Source organism: Salvelinus fontinalis, chromosome 35 (assembly GCF_029448725.1).
Source record: "Salvelinus fontinalis isolate EN_2023a chromosome 35, ASM2944872v1, whole genome shotgun sequence".
NCBI classification, from domain to species: domain Eukaryota; kingdom Metazoa; phylum Chordata; class Actinopteri; order Salmoniformes; family Salmonidae; genus Salvelinus; species Salvelinus fontinalis.
In genome coordinates, this window is record NC_074699.1 from 376,816 (window position 1) to 391,241 (window position 14,426).

Here is a 14,426-nt window from a genome sequence, read left to right on the forward strand (position 1 = left end):
CCCCATTCGCTGTGTATCAACGTTCCCTCTAGCAGTCAGACCCCATTCGCTGTGTATCAACGTTCCCTCCAGCAGTCAGACCCCATTCACTCCCGACACCTCCACTTTGGCCCTAACCCTTCAGTGTGTGTTGATGTAAAGGGTCTGGGTAAGTACAAGCAGTGTAAGGGAAGAGGGGATACCTAGTCAGTTGTACAACTGAATGCATTCAACTGAGATGTGTCTTCTGCATTTAACCCCTGAACCCCTGATCCTCTGAATATGAGAGGAGCGGGGAGCTGCCTTAATCGACATCCACGTCTTCGGCGCCCGGGGATCAGTGGGTTAACTGGCTTGCTCAGGGGCAGAACAACAGATTTTTACCTTAGTGATGGAGCTTCCACCTTATAGCGTTAACTTTAGAGATTCACACAACTTGGATGGAAAAGAACTGCAGAAACTGGAGTGTCAGTGTGTGAGCCTGGTGAAACCAATGACCACAGGTTCAGGTGTCAGTGATCTGTCTCTGAGTCTAAGGTCAGCAGCTCCATTATCTAGCTAATCCTTTATGGAAATGTCTCTGAGTAATGGTAGAGTAGGGCAGCATGTCTGAGTAATGGTGGAGAAGGGCAGCATGTCTGAGTAATGGTGAAGGGCAGCATGTCTGAGTAATGGTGAAGGGCAGCATGTCTGAGTAATGGTGAAGGGCAGCATGTCTGAGTAATGGTGAAGGGCAGCATGTCTGAGTAATGGTGAAGGGCAGCATGTCTGAGTAATGGTGAAGGGCAGCATGTCTGAGTAATGGTGAAGGGCAGCATGTCTGAGTAATGGTGAAGGGCAGCATGTCTGAGTAATGGTGGAGTAGGGCAGCATGTCTGAGTAATGGTAGAGTAGGGCAGCATGTCTGAGTAATGGTGGAGAAGGGCAGCATGTCTGAGTAATGGTGGAGAAGGGCAGCATGTCTGAGTAATGGTGGAGAAGGGCAGCATGTCTGAGTAATGGTGGAGAAGGGCAGCATGTCTGAGTAATGGTAGAGTAGGGCAGCATGTCTGAGTAATGGTGGAGAAGGGCAGCATGTCTGAGTAATGGTGGAGAAGGGCAGCATGTCTGAGTAATGGTGGAGAAGGGCAGCATGTCTGAGTAATGGTGGAGTAGGGCAGCATGTCTCTGTGTAATGGTGGAGTAGGGCAGCATGTCTCTGTGTAATGGTGGAGTAGGGCAGCATGTCTCTGTGTAATGGTGGAGTAGGGCAGCATGTCTGAGTAATGGTAGAGTAGGGCAGCATGTCTGAGTAATGGTAGAGTAGGGCAGCATGTCTGAGTAATGGTAGTGTAGGCCAGCATGTCTGAGTAATGGTAGTGTAGGCCAGCATGTCTGAGTAATGGTAGTGTAGGCCAGCATGTCTGAGTAATGGTAGTGTAGGCCAGCATGTCTGAGTAATGGTAGTGTAGGCCAGCATGTCTGAGTAATGGTAGTGTAGGCCAGCATGTCTGAGTAATGGTAGTGTAGGCCAGCATGTCTGAGTAATGGTAGTGTAGGCCAGCATGTCTGAGTAATGGTAGTGTAGGCCAGCATGTCTGAGTAATGGTAGTGTAGGCCAGCATGTCTGAGTAATGGTAGTGTAGGCCAGCATGTCTGAGTAATGGTAGAGTAGGGCAGCATGTCTGAGTAATGGTAGAGTAGGGAAGCATGTCTGAGTAATGGTAGAGTAGGGCAGCATGTCTCTGAGTAATGGTAGAGTAGGGCAGCATGTCTCTGAGTAATGGTGGTGTAGGGAATCATGTCTCTGAGTAATGGTGGTGTAGGGAATCATGTCTCTGAGTAATGGTGGTGTAGGGCAGCATGTCTCTGAGTAATGGTGGTGTAGGGCAGCATGTCTCTGAGTAATGGTGGTGTAGGGCAGCATGTCTCTGAGTAATGGTGGTGTAGGGCAGCATGTCTCTGAGTAATGGTAGAGTAGGGCAGCATGTCTCTGAGTAATGGTGGTGTAGGGCAGCATGTCTCTGAGTAATGGTGGTGTAGGGCAGCATGTCTGAGTAATGGTGGTGTAGGGCAGCATGTCTGAGTAATGGTGGAGTAGGGCAGCATGTCTCTGAGTAATGGTGGAGTAGGGCAGCATGTCTCTGAGTAATGGTGGAGTAGGGCAGCATGTCTCTGAGTAATGGTGGAGTAGGGCAGCATGTCTCTGAGTAATGGTGGAGTAGGGCAGCATGTCTCTGAGTAATGGTGGAGTAGGGCAGCATGTCTCTGAGTAATGGTGGAGTAGGGCAGCATGTCTCTGAGTAATGGTGGAGTAGGGCAGCATGTCTCTGAGTAATGGTGGAGTAGGGCAGCATGTCTCTGAGTAATGGTGGAGTAGGGCAGCATGTCTCTGAGTAATGGTGGAGTAGGGCAGCATGTCTCTGAGTAATGGTGGAGTAGGGCAGCATGTCTCTGAGTAATGGTGGAGTAGGGCAGCATGTCTCTGAGTAATGGTGGAGTAGGGCAGCATGTCTCTGAGTAATGGTGGAGTAGGGCAGCATGTCTCTGAGTAATGGTGGAGTAGGGCAGCATGTCTCTGAGTAATGGTGGAGTAGGGCAGCATGTCTCTGAGTAATGGTGGAGTAGGGCAGCATGTCTCTGAGTAATGGTGGAGTAGGGCAGCATGTCTCTGTGTAATGGTGGAGTAGGGCAGCATGTCTCTGAGTAATGGTGGTGTAGGGCAGCATGTCTCTGAGTAATGGTGGTGTAGGGCAGCATGTCTCTGAGTAATGGTGGAGTAGGGCAGCATGTCTCTGAGTAATGGTGGTGTAGGGCAGCATGTCTGAGTAATGGTGGTGTAGGGCAGCATGTCTGAGTAATGGTGGAGTAGGGCAGCATGTCTCTGAGTAATGGTGGAGTAGGGCAGCATGTCTCTGAGTAATGGTGGAGTAGGGCAGCATGTCTCTGAGTAATGGTGGAGTAGGGCAGCATGTCTCTGTGTAATGGTGGAGTAGGGCAGCATGTCTCTGTGTAATGGTGGAGTAGGGCAGCATGTCTCTGTGTAATGGTGGTGTAGGGCAGCATGTCTGAGTAATGGTGGTGTAGGGCAGCATGTCTCTGAGTAATGGTGGTGTAGGGCAGCATGTCTCTGAGTAATGGTGGAGTAGGGCAGCATGTCTGAGTAATCGTAGATGAATGAGTACTAGTACACTACACTACATATCTACAATACAGCACATTATTACACCACTACATATCTAGAGATAAAACTACATAGGTAGTCCTTACACAGGGCCTTTTTACAGCTAATATTACGCGTTGATTTGTCGCACATACGTCCAACCATCCCTCAATGTTTTTCTATTCAGCATGTGAACAGACAGACCCCTGGGAAAATCCTGAAGTCGGCGATCCTTTTTCCCGAAGTGTTCTCATATGTTAGATGGGAAAAGGAGATAGCTTGTTTTCTAGGTCATGAGTTAGACAGCTATCCTGAACTTCAAACCACCAGATTGTGGATTCAGTCTGCTACAGGATGTAGCCTGTAGCGTACACGGGGAACCGACGTGGAAGTACAGATTACTTTTCAGAAGTAGCTGTTTGACTGAATGAGGGATTCTAAATGTTTGACAGAATGAGGGATTCTAAAGGTTTGACAGAATGAGGGATTCTAAAGGTTTGACAGAATGAGGGATTCTAAAGGTTTGACAGAATGAGGGATTCTAAAGGTTTGACAGAATGAGGGATTCTAAAGGTTTGACAGAATGAGGGATTCTACAGGTTTGACAGAATGAGGGATTCTACAGGTTTGACAGAATGAGGGATTCTACAGGTTTGACAGAATGAGGGATTCTACAGGTTTGACAGAATGAGGGATTCTACAGGTTTGACAGAATGAGGGATTCTAAAGGTTTGACAGAATGAGGGATTCTAAAGGTTTGACAGAATGAGGGATTCTAAAGGTTTGACAGAATGAGGGATTCTAGAAGTTTGACAGTGTTGAGATCGGTTTGTCCCCACCCTGGCGGAAGACACAAAGACAGTTCAGTCAGTCCTGCTGCTTGAAGATGATATCTTTGTGAAAGGGCGGATCGTTTAGACGGTTTACCTGATATCCAGGATGGAAAAATGAGATGGGATGTGGGAGGAACGGGAAAAGTGGATCGGAGGGAGGTGTGTTTGTGATGCGGGGAACGGAAAGAGGATTCGTTACTCGGTAGGACTAGGAGGTGTGATTCATTGATTCCTGTTACGCACACTCCTCGACCTTTACGAGAACCAACCTATCACACACTCCTCAACCTTTACGAGAACCAACCTATCCCACACGAGCATCATGGGATGGAGATGTGGATGCATGAGAAGCCTGTCATGAGTGTTTAATAACGGCCTGCAACTGGATATTCTAGTGGGGAGGTTGGAAGTCCTGGTCAATATGGACACAATGAGGCCTTATACCGTAGAGCGCTGCAACCTGGACTCAGGGGAAGACGTAATGTTTTGTATGTTATGTATTAATTAGTGGATGTCCATCATCCATTTAGTTTGATATGATATGTTACAAATTCCAATTTGTTGTGGCTCATGTCAGCTATGTGTCTTACGTTAACGCTAGCTAGGTGACTAGCATTAGCTAGGTGGCTAGTGTTAGCTAGGCTAGGGGTTATGGTTAGGGTTAAGGTTAGGGTTAGGACTTAGCTTAACGGGTTAGGGTTACGGTTAGAGGAAGGGTTAGCTAACGTGCTAAGTACTTGCAACGTAGCTAAAAAGTAGTAAGTAGTCGCAAAGTTGATAATTAGTTGTCAGTGATGAGATTTGAACACACAGCCTTTGGGTTGCTACACGTTCGCATTACACCTCTACACATCTTCCCAACTTTCATTTTTTGCCTTAATTAACCCTCTGTCTTATGTTACGTTTGGTTTGGTTACATATCATACTCATTTGGGTGTCCCGGATTTACATGTATTATGATACGTCTAGTCTATGAGACCAAGCTTTGTAGAGGGACAGTGATGGCTGCATTGGGAGTATTGATAAATCAATGGGGAAGTGATGGGCTAGGAAAGTGCCATTGAGGGCTTACAGGATCCTCCTACCTGTTGCGTTAGATTATCCCTACGGCAGTGTTAAACTGGCAAGCCTGACTTTTTTAAACAAAATGTCTATAAAATGAGTATTGAAAATATGCTCCACCACCACTAGTGTTACAGTAGGTCAACCGCAGTTATTCCTCAGGACTAAGACTTTTAAAAACTAGTGGGAAATCATTAGTTAAGGTGCAGACAGCAGAACCCCATTTGGTTTTCAATCACAATGGGGCACCTTGTTTATGAACTAATAATGTAGATCTTTCATTCATTCCTAACTTTGCCGCAATTAACATGTCTGTTGAACTCATATGAACCTGAAGTTGCAGGTGGAGGCAGGATCTGATACAGTCAGAATTAATTATTACCCGTTATCGGAAAATCATAACCAGACTTTATCTCGTTAGAGCAGGACATTTATTTTAGTGATCCGTTTTCAGAAAAGTAACGTTGTACTCAGTTTGCTTGGACATTACCTGGTCCTCATGATCTGAGGTTTCATCCTTTCATCTGTTTCTTCTCTCTCTCTCTCTCTCTCTCTCTCTCTCTCTCTCTCTCTCTCTGTTACTCTCTCTCTCTCTCTCTGTTTCTCTCTCTCTCTCTCTCTGTTTCTCTCTCTCTCTCTCTCTCTCTCTGTTTCTCTCTCTCTCTCTCTGTTACTCTCACTCTCTCTCTCTCTCTCTCTCTCTCTCTCTCTCTCTCTCTCTCTCTCTCTCTCTCTCTGTTTCTCTTTCTCACCATTTTCTTATTCTCTGTAGTAAGACAATCACAATACACCCTATCTTCCCTCTGCTAATTCTCTCTCTTTCTTTCTCTCTAGAGAGCGTCCGTCATAAAACCATTTTTATGAGCTGAGACATTCCACTCGTTATGAATTTGTGTAATTCTGCCCATGCAACTACCCCTTGGTCCCCCTCTCCTTTCTCTCTTCTCTCTATCCCCTTCTCTCTCCGTCTATAAATTGCTTTTCTTTTCTTGTTTATGTAGTAAACAGGTGGTGTGTAGGGGGCTCAGGTGTCGGTTAAGCCTCTTAAATGAATTCCTGCTACCACATTTAACTAATACCATCAACGCTTTCTCATTATCCTCATGAGGGACAGAGGGTCGTGCTCTTCATCAGTCTAACACGTCTCATCATCACCATGAGGGACAGAGGGTTGTGCTCTTCCTGTGCTCTCTCTTCCTCAGCCTAGCTCTTCCTGTGCTCTCTCTTCCCCAGCCTAGCTCTTCCTGTGCTCTCTCATCCCCAGCCTAGCTCTTCCTGTGCTCTCTTTTCCTCAGCCTAGCTCTTCCTGTGCTCTCTTTTCCTCAGCCTAGCTCTTCCTGTGCTCTCTCATCCCCAGCCTAGCTCTTCCTGTGCTCTCTTTTCCTCAGCCTAGCTCTTCCTGTGCTCTCTTTTCCTCAGCCTAGCTCTTCCTGTGCTCTCTCATCCCCAGCCTCGCTCTTCCTGTGCTCTCTCTTCCCCAGCCTAGCTCTTCCTGTGCTCTCTCATCCCCAGCCTAGCTCTTCCTGTGCTCTCTCATCCCCAGCCTAGCTCTTCCTGTGCTCTCTTCTCCAGCCTAGCTCTTCCTGTGCTCTCTCATCCCCAGCCTAGCTCTTCCTGTGCTCTCTCATCCCCAGCCTAGCTCTTCCTGTGCTCTCTCTTCCCCAGCCTAGCTCTTCCTGTGCTCTCTCTTCCCCAGCCTAGCTCTTCCTGTACTCTCTCATCCCCAGCCTCGCTCTTCCTGTGCTCTCTCATCCCCAGCCTAGCTCTTCCTGTGCTCTCTTCTCCAGCCTAGCTCTTCCTGTGCTCTCTCATCCCCAGCCTAGCTCTTCCTGTGCTCTCTCATCCCCAGCCTAGCTCTTCCTGTGCTCTCTCTTCCCCAGCCTAGCTCTTCCTGTGCTCTCTCTTCCCCAGCCTAGCTCTTCCTGTACTCTCTCTTCCTCAGCCTAGCTCTTCCTGTGCTCTCTCTTCCCCAGCCTAGCTCTTCCTGTGCTCTCTCTTCCCCAGCCTAGCTCTTCCTGTGCTCTCGCATTCCCCAGCCTAGCTCTTCCTGTGCTCTCGCATTCCCCAGCCTAGCTCTTCCTGTGCTCTCTCTTCCCCAGTCTAGCTCTTCCTGTGCTCTCTCTTCCCCAGCCTAGCTCTTCCTGTGCTCTCTCTTCCCCAGCCTAGCTCTTCCTGTGCTCTCTCTTCCCCAGCCTAGCTCTTCCTGTGCTTGCTCTTCCTATGCTCTCTCTTCCCCAGCCTAGCTCTTCCTGTGCTCTCTCTTCCCCAGCCTAGCTCTTCCTGTGCTCTCTCTTCCCCAGTCTAGCTCTTCCTGTGATCTCTCTTCCCCAGCCTAGCTCTTCCTGTACTCTCTCTTCCTCAGCCTAGCTCTTCCTGTGCTCTCTCTTCCCCAGCCTAGCTCTTCCTGTGCTCTCTCTTCCCCAGCCTAGCTCTTCCTGTACTCTCTCTTCCCCAGCCTAGCTCTTCCTGTGCTCTCTCTTCCCCAGCCTAGCTCTTCCTGCGCTCTCTCTTCCCCAGCCTAGCTCTTCCTGTGCTCTCTCTTCCCCAGCATAGCTCTTCCTGTGCTCTCTCTTCCCCAGCCTAAAGTTTAGACAAATAGACACATCTCAAGAGAAAGACAATATAGACAGCCCAGCTAGCACACAACGTTCTGAGAACCATATATTTCTTAGAGCTTGGTGAGAGCGTGGTTGTCCTATGGTTATTTTGCTTACAAGCTTCCCACAACTTTCTGGTAATGGTGCAGGATAGTTGCTTGGGTTTGGAACATTCTCAGCACATTTAATGAACTTGACAAACAAAATATTATTTTCCTGGTATTTCATTACTTTAACAGAATATGTCGTAAAAGTGGTTACATTTAGTAAAATGTTTGGCAATGTTCTAGGAATGTTCTCCAACCTGTTTGACATTGGGAATGTTCCATATAGTTCAGAGAACATCAAGAAAAAATTTTCTTCTGTGGGAATTTTCAGTACTTCAGCATAACGTTTCCTACAGGTTTCTTCATGGTTCTATTTAAAGTCACGTTCTCAAATTGTTCCGAGCACGTTAAGAAAACGTTCCATATAAACCACAAGAAGACTTTAGTAACTTTCACAATGTGCAATTTTTATTTTTATTTTTTCTAAACATTCCGTTCTCAAATCGTGAATAAACATTAAGCAGGGTTTTAAAAGTCGTATTGACACATTCAATTAAAGTTTTAAGGACGTTATTCAAAAACCTCCAAATAACCAATTTCCATTCTCAGAACGTTAATAAAACCTCTCAGGAAAACGTTCTCAGAACCTCCCTGCAACCTAAAAATAAATGCTCTCAGAATGTCCCTGCAACCTATAAATAAACGCTCTCAGAACGTCCCTGCAACCTAAAACTTGAATTTGACCTGTCAGGAAACATGTGTGTATCTTACATTGTGATAGCGTAACCCATATAGTTGTGTATCATCCGCACTAAATGCCCTTCTCTGTAGTCATCCTGGGAAAAAGTTCCACATCTCAATAATGAACCCTGTAGAGTTCAACTTCTGGCACTGCTTTGCACCACAGCCCTCCCATCCAGAAAATGCCAATACTGCCCAAGATTTCCTCAGCTTCGTAATGGGCATTCCTGGCAGAAATAAGAGCCTGCTAAAAAAAGATTGAAAGACTAATGCTCTCATGCCTGTCGGTTCAGGTCTTTTTTTTAGGCATAAAATAAGGTGGTCCCTTACAAGGAGCTTGAACCAGCTGATAACAATGTTCACCTACATACAGAATATTAACGAGTTGGTGCAAACAAATGACAATGTAGTGTTTAAATGTACACTTTTGTGAAATTGATATAAATCCTACTAATTCATTGTTAAATTAGCAGTTTGAGTGTTAAGGAAATAAACTTTAAGTTAAAATGAGTTAGAATGTGTGTCGTGAAATCACTGAAGCATTATAGTACATGATTATGACTTGCAGAATGACTATCACCTCTGTCTTAATTATACAGGTATGCACAGTGATACACAATTAGATAAGGTTTAATTAAACGAGCGATAGAGACAGATGAATTCCTTGACTGAGATTTATTCATAGCTACTGCAAGTCAGCACAGTCAGACTGCGGTAGAGAATGAATTATTATGGAAGCTTTGATCAGGGTAATCGATCCAGCGGCTTGGCGGGCGGATAAAGAAAGCTGTTAACACCACTTTATCTGCAGTGTAACTTAACACAGATGAACCTCTAGGTTTGTGGCCAGACCATTCAATGTGTCGCTTCATTGTCTACTGTCCCCAGCCTCTCCTCTCTCTCTCGCTCTCTCTCTCGCTCTCTCTCTCTCTCTCTCTCGCTCTCTCTCTCGCTCTCTCTCTCTCTCCCCCCCCCCCCTCCAGGGGATATAACTCTGACCCGTCGCCGCGATATTACAAGATTCTTATCAGCCCCGTCGCTCTAACAGTGTGGAAACCCAATGGAACGGCCCGGACAAAGGCTGTTTCTCTCTATCTCTGAGAATCCTAATCGTCTGGTTTTCTCATGTAACGAGTGTTTCTCCTTTTCATCCAGAGTTTACCCATCCCCCCCTTCCCTTTTCTCATTTCCTGACTGTAGCGGCAGTTACTGGACCCAGACTGACTCTTGCGCTCCCTCTGTCGTCCAGTCCTCTTGGCACAGAGTTGGGCAAAAGATCTGGGTTGAGAGATCAAATCAAACTTTATTTGTCACGTGTGTCGAACAACATGTGTAGACCTTACCGTGAAATACTTACTTACAAGCCTTTAACCAACAGGTGTAGACCTTACCGTGAAATACTTACTGACAAGCCTTTCACCAACAGGTGTAGACCTTACCGTGAAATACTTACTTACAGGCCTTTAACCAACAGGTGTAGACCTTACCGTGAAATACTTACTGACAAGCCTTTAACCAACAGGTGTAGACCTTACTGTGAAATACTTAATGACAAGCCTTTAACCAACAGGTGTAGACCTTACTGTGAAATACTTACTTACAGGCCTTTAACCAACAGGTGTAGACCTTACCGTCAAATACTAACTTACACGCCTTTAACCAACAGGTGTAGACCTTACTGTGAAATACTTACTTACAAGCCTTTAACCAACAGGTGTAGACCTTACTGTGAAATACTTACTGACAAGCCTTTAACCAACAGTGCAATAATAAAAAAAGTAATAAAATAACAGTAACGAGGCTGAATACACTGGCTATCGGTACCGAGTAAATGTGGTACCGGTACCGAGTCAATGTGCGGGGGGTACAGGTTAGACGAGGTAATTTGTACATGTAGGTAGGGGTAAAGTGACTGCATAGATAATAAACAGAGAGTAGCAGCAGTGTACATGTAGGTAGGGGTAAAGTGACTATGTATAGATAATAAACAGAGAGTAGCAGCAGTGTACATGTAGGTAGGGGTAAAGTGACTATGTATAGATAATAAACAGAGAGTAGCAGCAGTGTACATGTAGGTAGGGGTAAAGTGACTATGTATAGATAATAAACAGAGTAGCAGCAGTGTACATGTAGGTAGGGGTAAAGTGACTATGTATAGATAATAAACAGAGTAACAGCAGTGTACATGTAGGTAGGGGTAAAGTGACTATGTATAGATAATAAACAGAGAGTAGCAGCAGTGTACATGTAGGTAGGGGTAAAGTGACTATGTATAGATAATAAACAGAGTAGCAGCAGTGTACATGTAGGTAGGGGTAAAGTGACTATGTATAGATAATAAACAGAGAGTAGTAGCAGTGTACATGTAGGTAGGGGTGAGGTGACTATGCATAGATAATAAACAGACAGTAACAGCAGTGTAAAAACCAATGGAGTGCGGTGGGGGAGTCACTGTAAATTGTCCGGGTGGCGATGAACTTAGTAGAGTACATGCATTGAGATGTAACAGTATAACTTTAGTCCGTCCCCTCGCCCCGACCTGGACCCTCTGCGCACATCAACAACAGTCAGCCACGAAGCATCGTTACCCATCGCTCCACAAAGGCCACTACTTCAAGGTCTCAAAGCGAGTGACGTCACCGATTGAAACTCTATTAGCGCGCACCACCGCTAACTAGCTAGCCATTTCACATCGGTTACAAAGACACAGTATCTCTGTGTGAAAAAGTTACAAAGCAAAATCAAACCAAGTTCAGTTTGTTCTACAAGTAGAGAAACAGATTAATTCTGAACTAAAGGGAATAAACCTGACAGCTGTGTTTGTTTGTATGTGTTTCCCAGGTTGCTGAAACATGGTGATGAGTGTTTTGAGCCTGATGCCTGCCCCTGCATCTGGAAGGGGAAAGAGTACTATCCAGGAGATAGAGTCACCTCCCCTTGTCATCAATGGTACGTTTAGAAACAACTCATACACAGACTTTACCAGAGATGAAACTCCTCTCGAACCAAACATGATATGTATCAAACTCAACACGTTTTAGGAGAGAGTGGAACCTAATTATCTACAGTCATAAATTAATGGTTTTCAGATCATTTCCTGTACAGAAGTATGACACAGAGGTATTGTTTCCTCTAAACACCCCTCTATATTCAACCCCTTATTAGATCTATCATCAATACAGCTTTCATTTGCCATGACATTTCAAGTGCCTGAGTCACTGACACATTTGTTGACTCAGTACCTGGCAAAACCTGGCAACGTGCGGCCGAATTAAGACAAATCTTCGAACAGCTAAACAATTTTCCAGGATCATTGCTGAGCTTCAGGTGATGAGTCTTGTATAGATTGGACCTCCGGTAAGACTGTTCACCTGATATCCATAACCCTGTATTATCTATCATAGAAAATCACCTCCCAGCTCTGGCTTACAGAGAGTCCTTGTATGACGGCCGTTCATTCAACAGTCTCCCTGCCGAGTGAAACGGTGATCTCAGTCTTTCTCATTTCTTCTCTCCATCCATTTCTTCTTCTAGCAGTTAGCCAGGGAAGAGGGGAGATGGGAATCTGTATAATAGCACTATGAACGCTGGTGATTCAACATTTGGCAGTTGACGAGATCCCTACTTTTCGGGCAGACGATAATCGCTGAGGCCTCCCGAACAAAAGGCGACCATTAGTTATGACAGAATGTGCTTACGTTAAGTGGTAGCAGTCTGCTGGCAGGTTGGTACTGAATCAGGATGGTTGACGCTGTGTGTCTCTTTCAGTGTCTGCCAGCACGGAACGTTCCAGTGTGTGTTCCATCCGTGTCCGTCCATGTGCACAGCCTATGGGGACCGCCACTACAGGACATTTGATGGTCTACTGTTTGACTACGTTGGAGCGTGTAAAGTCTACCTAGTAAAGGTATGCTGTTTGATTACGTTGGAGTGTGTAAAGTCTACCTAGTAAAGGTATGCTGTTTGACTACGTTGGAGTGTGTAAAGTCTACCTAGTAAAGGTATGCTCTTTGACTACGTTGGAGTGTGTAAAGTCTACCTAGTAAAGGTCTGATGTTTGACTACGTTGGAGTGTGTAAAGTCTACCTAGTAAAGGTCTGATGTTTGACTACGTTGGAGTGTGTAAAGTCTACCTAGTAAAGGTATGCTGTTTGACTACGTTGGAGTGTGTAAAGTCTACCTAGTAAAGGTATGCTGTTTGACTACGTTGGAGCGTGTAAAGTCTACCTAGTAAAGGTATGCTGTTTGATTACGTTGGAGTGTGTAAAGTCTACCTAGTAAAGGTATGCTCTTTGACTACGTTGGAGTGTGTAAAGTCTACCTAGTAAAGGTATGCTGTTTGATTACGTTGGAGTGTGTAAAGTCTACCTAGTAAAGGTATGCTGTTTGACTACGTTGGAGTGTGTAAAGTCTACCTAGTAAAGGTCTGATGTTTGACTACGTTGGAGTGTGTAAAGTCTACCTAGTAAAGGTCTGATGTTTGACTACGTTGGAGCGTGTAAAGTCTACCTAGTAAAGGTATGCTGTTTGATTACGTTGGAGCGTGTAAAGTCTACCTAGTAAAGGTATAATGTTTGACTACGTTGGAGTGTGTAAAGTCTACCTAGTAAAGGTATGCTGTTTGACTACGTTGGAGTGTGTAAAGTCTACCTAGTAAAGGTATGCTCTTTGACTACGTTGGAGTATGTAAAGTCTACCTAGTAAAGGTATAATGTTTGACTACGTTGGAGTGTGTAAAGTCTACCTAGTAAAGGTATGCTGTTTGACTACGTTGGAGTGTGTAAAGTCTACCTAGTAAAGGTATGCTCTTTGACTACGTTGGAGTGTGTAAAGTCTACCTAGTAAAGGTATGCTGTTTGACTACGTTGGAGCGTGTAAAGTCTACCTAGTAAAGGTATAATGTTTGACTACGTTGGAGCGTGTAAAGTCTACCTAGTAAAGGTATAATGTTTGACTACGTTGGAGTGTGTAAAGTCTACCTAGTAAAGGTATGCTGTTTGACTACGTTGGAGTGTGTAAAGTCTACCTAGTAAAGGTATGCTGTTTGACTACGTTGGAGCGTGTAAAGTCTACCTAGTAAAGGTATAATGTTTGACTACGTTCGAGTGTGTAAAGTCTACCTAGTAAAGGTATGCTGTTTGACTACGTTGGAGTGTGTAAAGTCTACCTAGTAAAGGTATACTGTTTGACTACGTTGGAGTGTGTAAAGTCTACCTAGTAAAGGTATGCTGTTTGACTACGTTGGAGTGTGTAAAGTCTACCTAGTAAAGGTCTGATGTTTGACTACGTTGGAGTGTGTAAAGTCTACCTAGTAAAGGTATGCTGTTTGACTACGTTGGAGTGTGTAAAGTCTACCTAGTAAAGGTCTGATGTTTGATTACGTTGGAGCGTGTAAAGTCTACCTAGTAAAGGTATGCTCTTTGACTACGTTGGAGTGTGTAAAGTCTACCTAGTAAAGGTATGCTGTTTGACTACGTTGGAGTGTGTAAAGTCTACCTAGTAAAGGTATGCTGTTTGACTACGTTGGAGCGTGTAAAGTCTACCTAGTAAAGGTATGCTCTTTGACTACGTTGGAGTGTGTAAAGTCTACCTAGTAAAGGTATGCTGTTTGACTACGTTGGAGTGTGTAAAGTCTACCTAGTAAAGGTATGCTGTTTGACTACGTTGGAGTGTGTAAAGTCTACCTAGTAAAGGTATGCTGTTTGATTACGTTGGAGCGTGTAAAGTCTACCTAGTAAAGGTATAATGTTTGACTACGTTGGAGCGTGTAAAGTCTACCTAGTAAAGGTATGCTGTTTGACTACGTTGGAGTGTGTAAAGTCTACCTAGTAAAGGTATGCTCTTTGACTACGTTGGAGTATGTAAAGTCTACCTAGTAAAGGTATAATGTTTGACTACGTTGGAGTGTGTAAAGTCTACCTAGTAAAGGTATGCTGTTTGACTACGTTGGAGTGTGTAAAGTCTACCTAGTAAAGGTATGCTCTTTGACTACGTTGGAGTGTGTAAAGTCTACCTAGTAAAGGTA

At 44.9% G+C, this 14,426-nt stretch overlaps 1 protein-coding gene across 1 annotated transcript in view; it reads left to right on the forward strand.

Annotated features, from left to right (window-relative positions):
• otog (otogelin) overlaps positions 1-14,426 on the forward strand; it is a 125,042-nt gene that overhangs the window by 61,583 nt on the left and 49,033 nt on the right. Inside the window, exons 24-25 of the mRNA XM_055898895.1 lie at positions 11,243-11,350; positions 12,170-12,308. Coding sequence (XP_055754870.1) covers positions 11,243-11,350; positions 12,170-12,308 — 247 coding nt within the window. The remainder of the gene's footprint in view (positions 1-11,242; positions 11,351-12,169; positions 12,309-14,426) is intronic.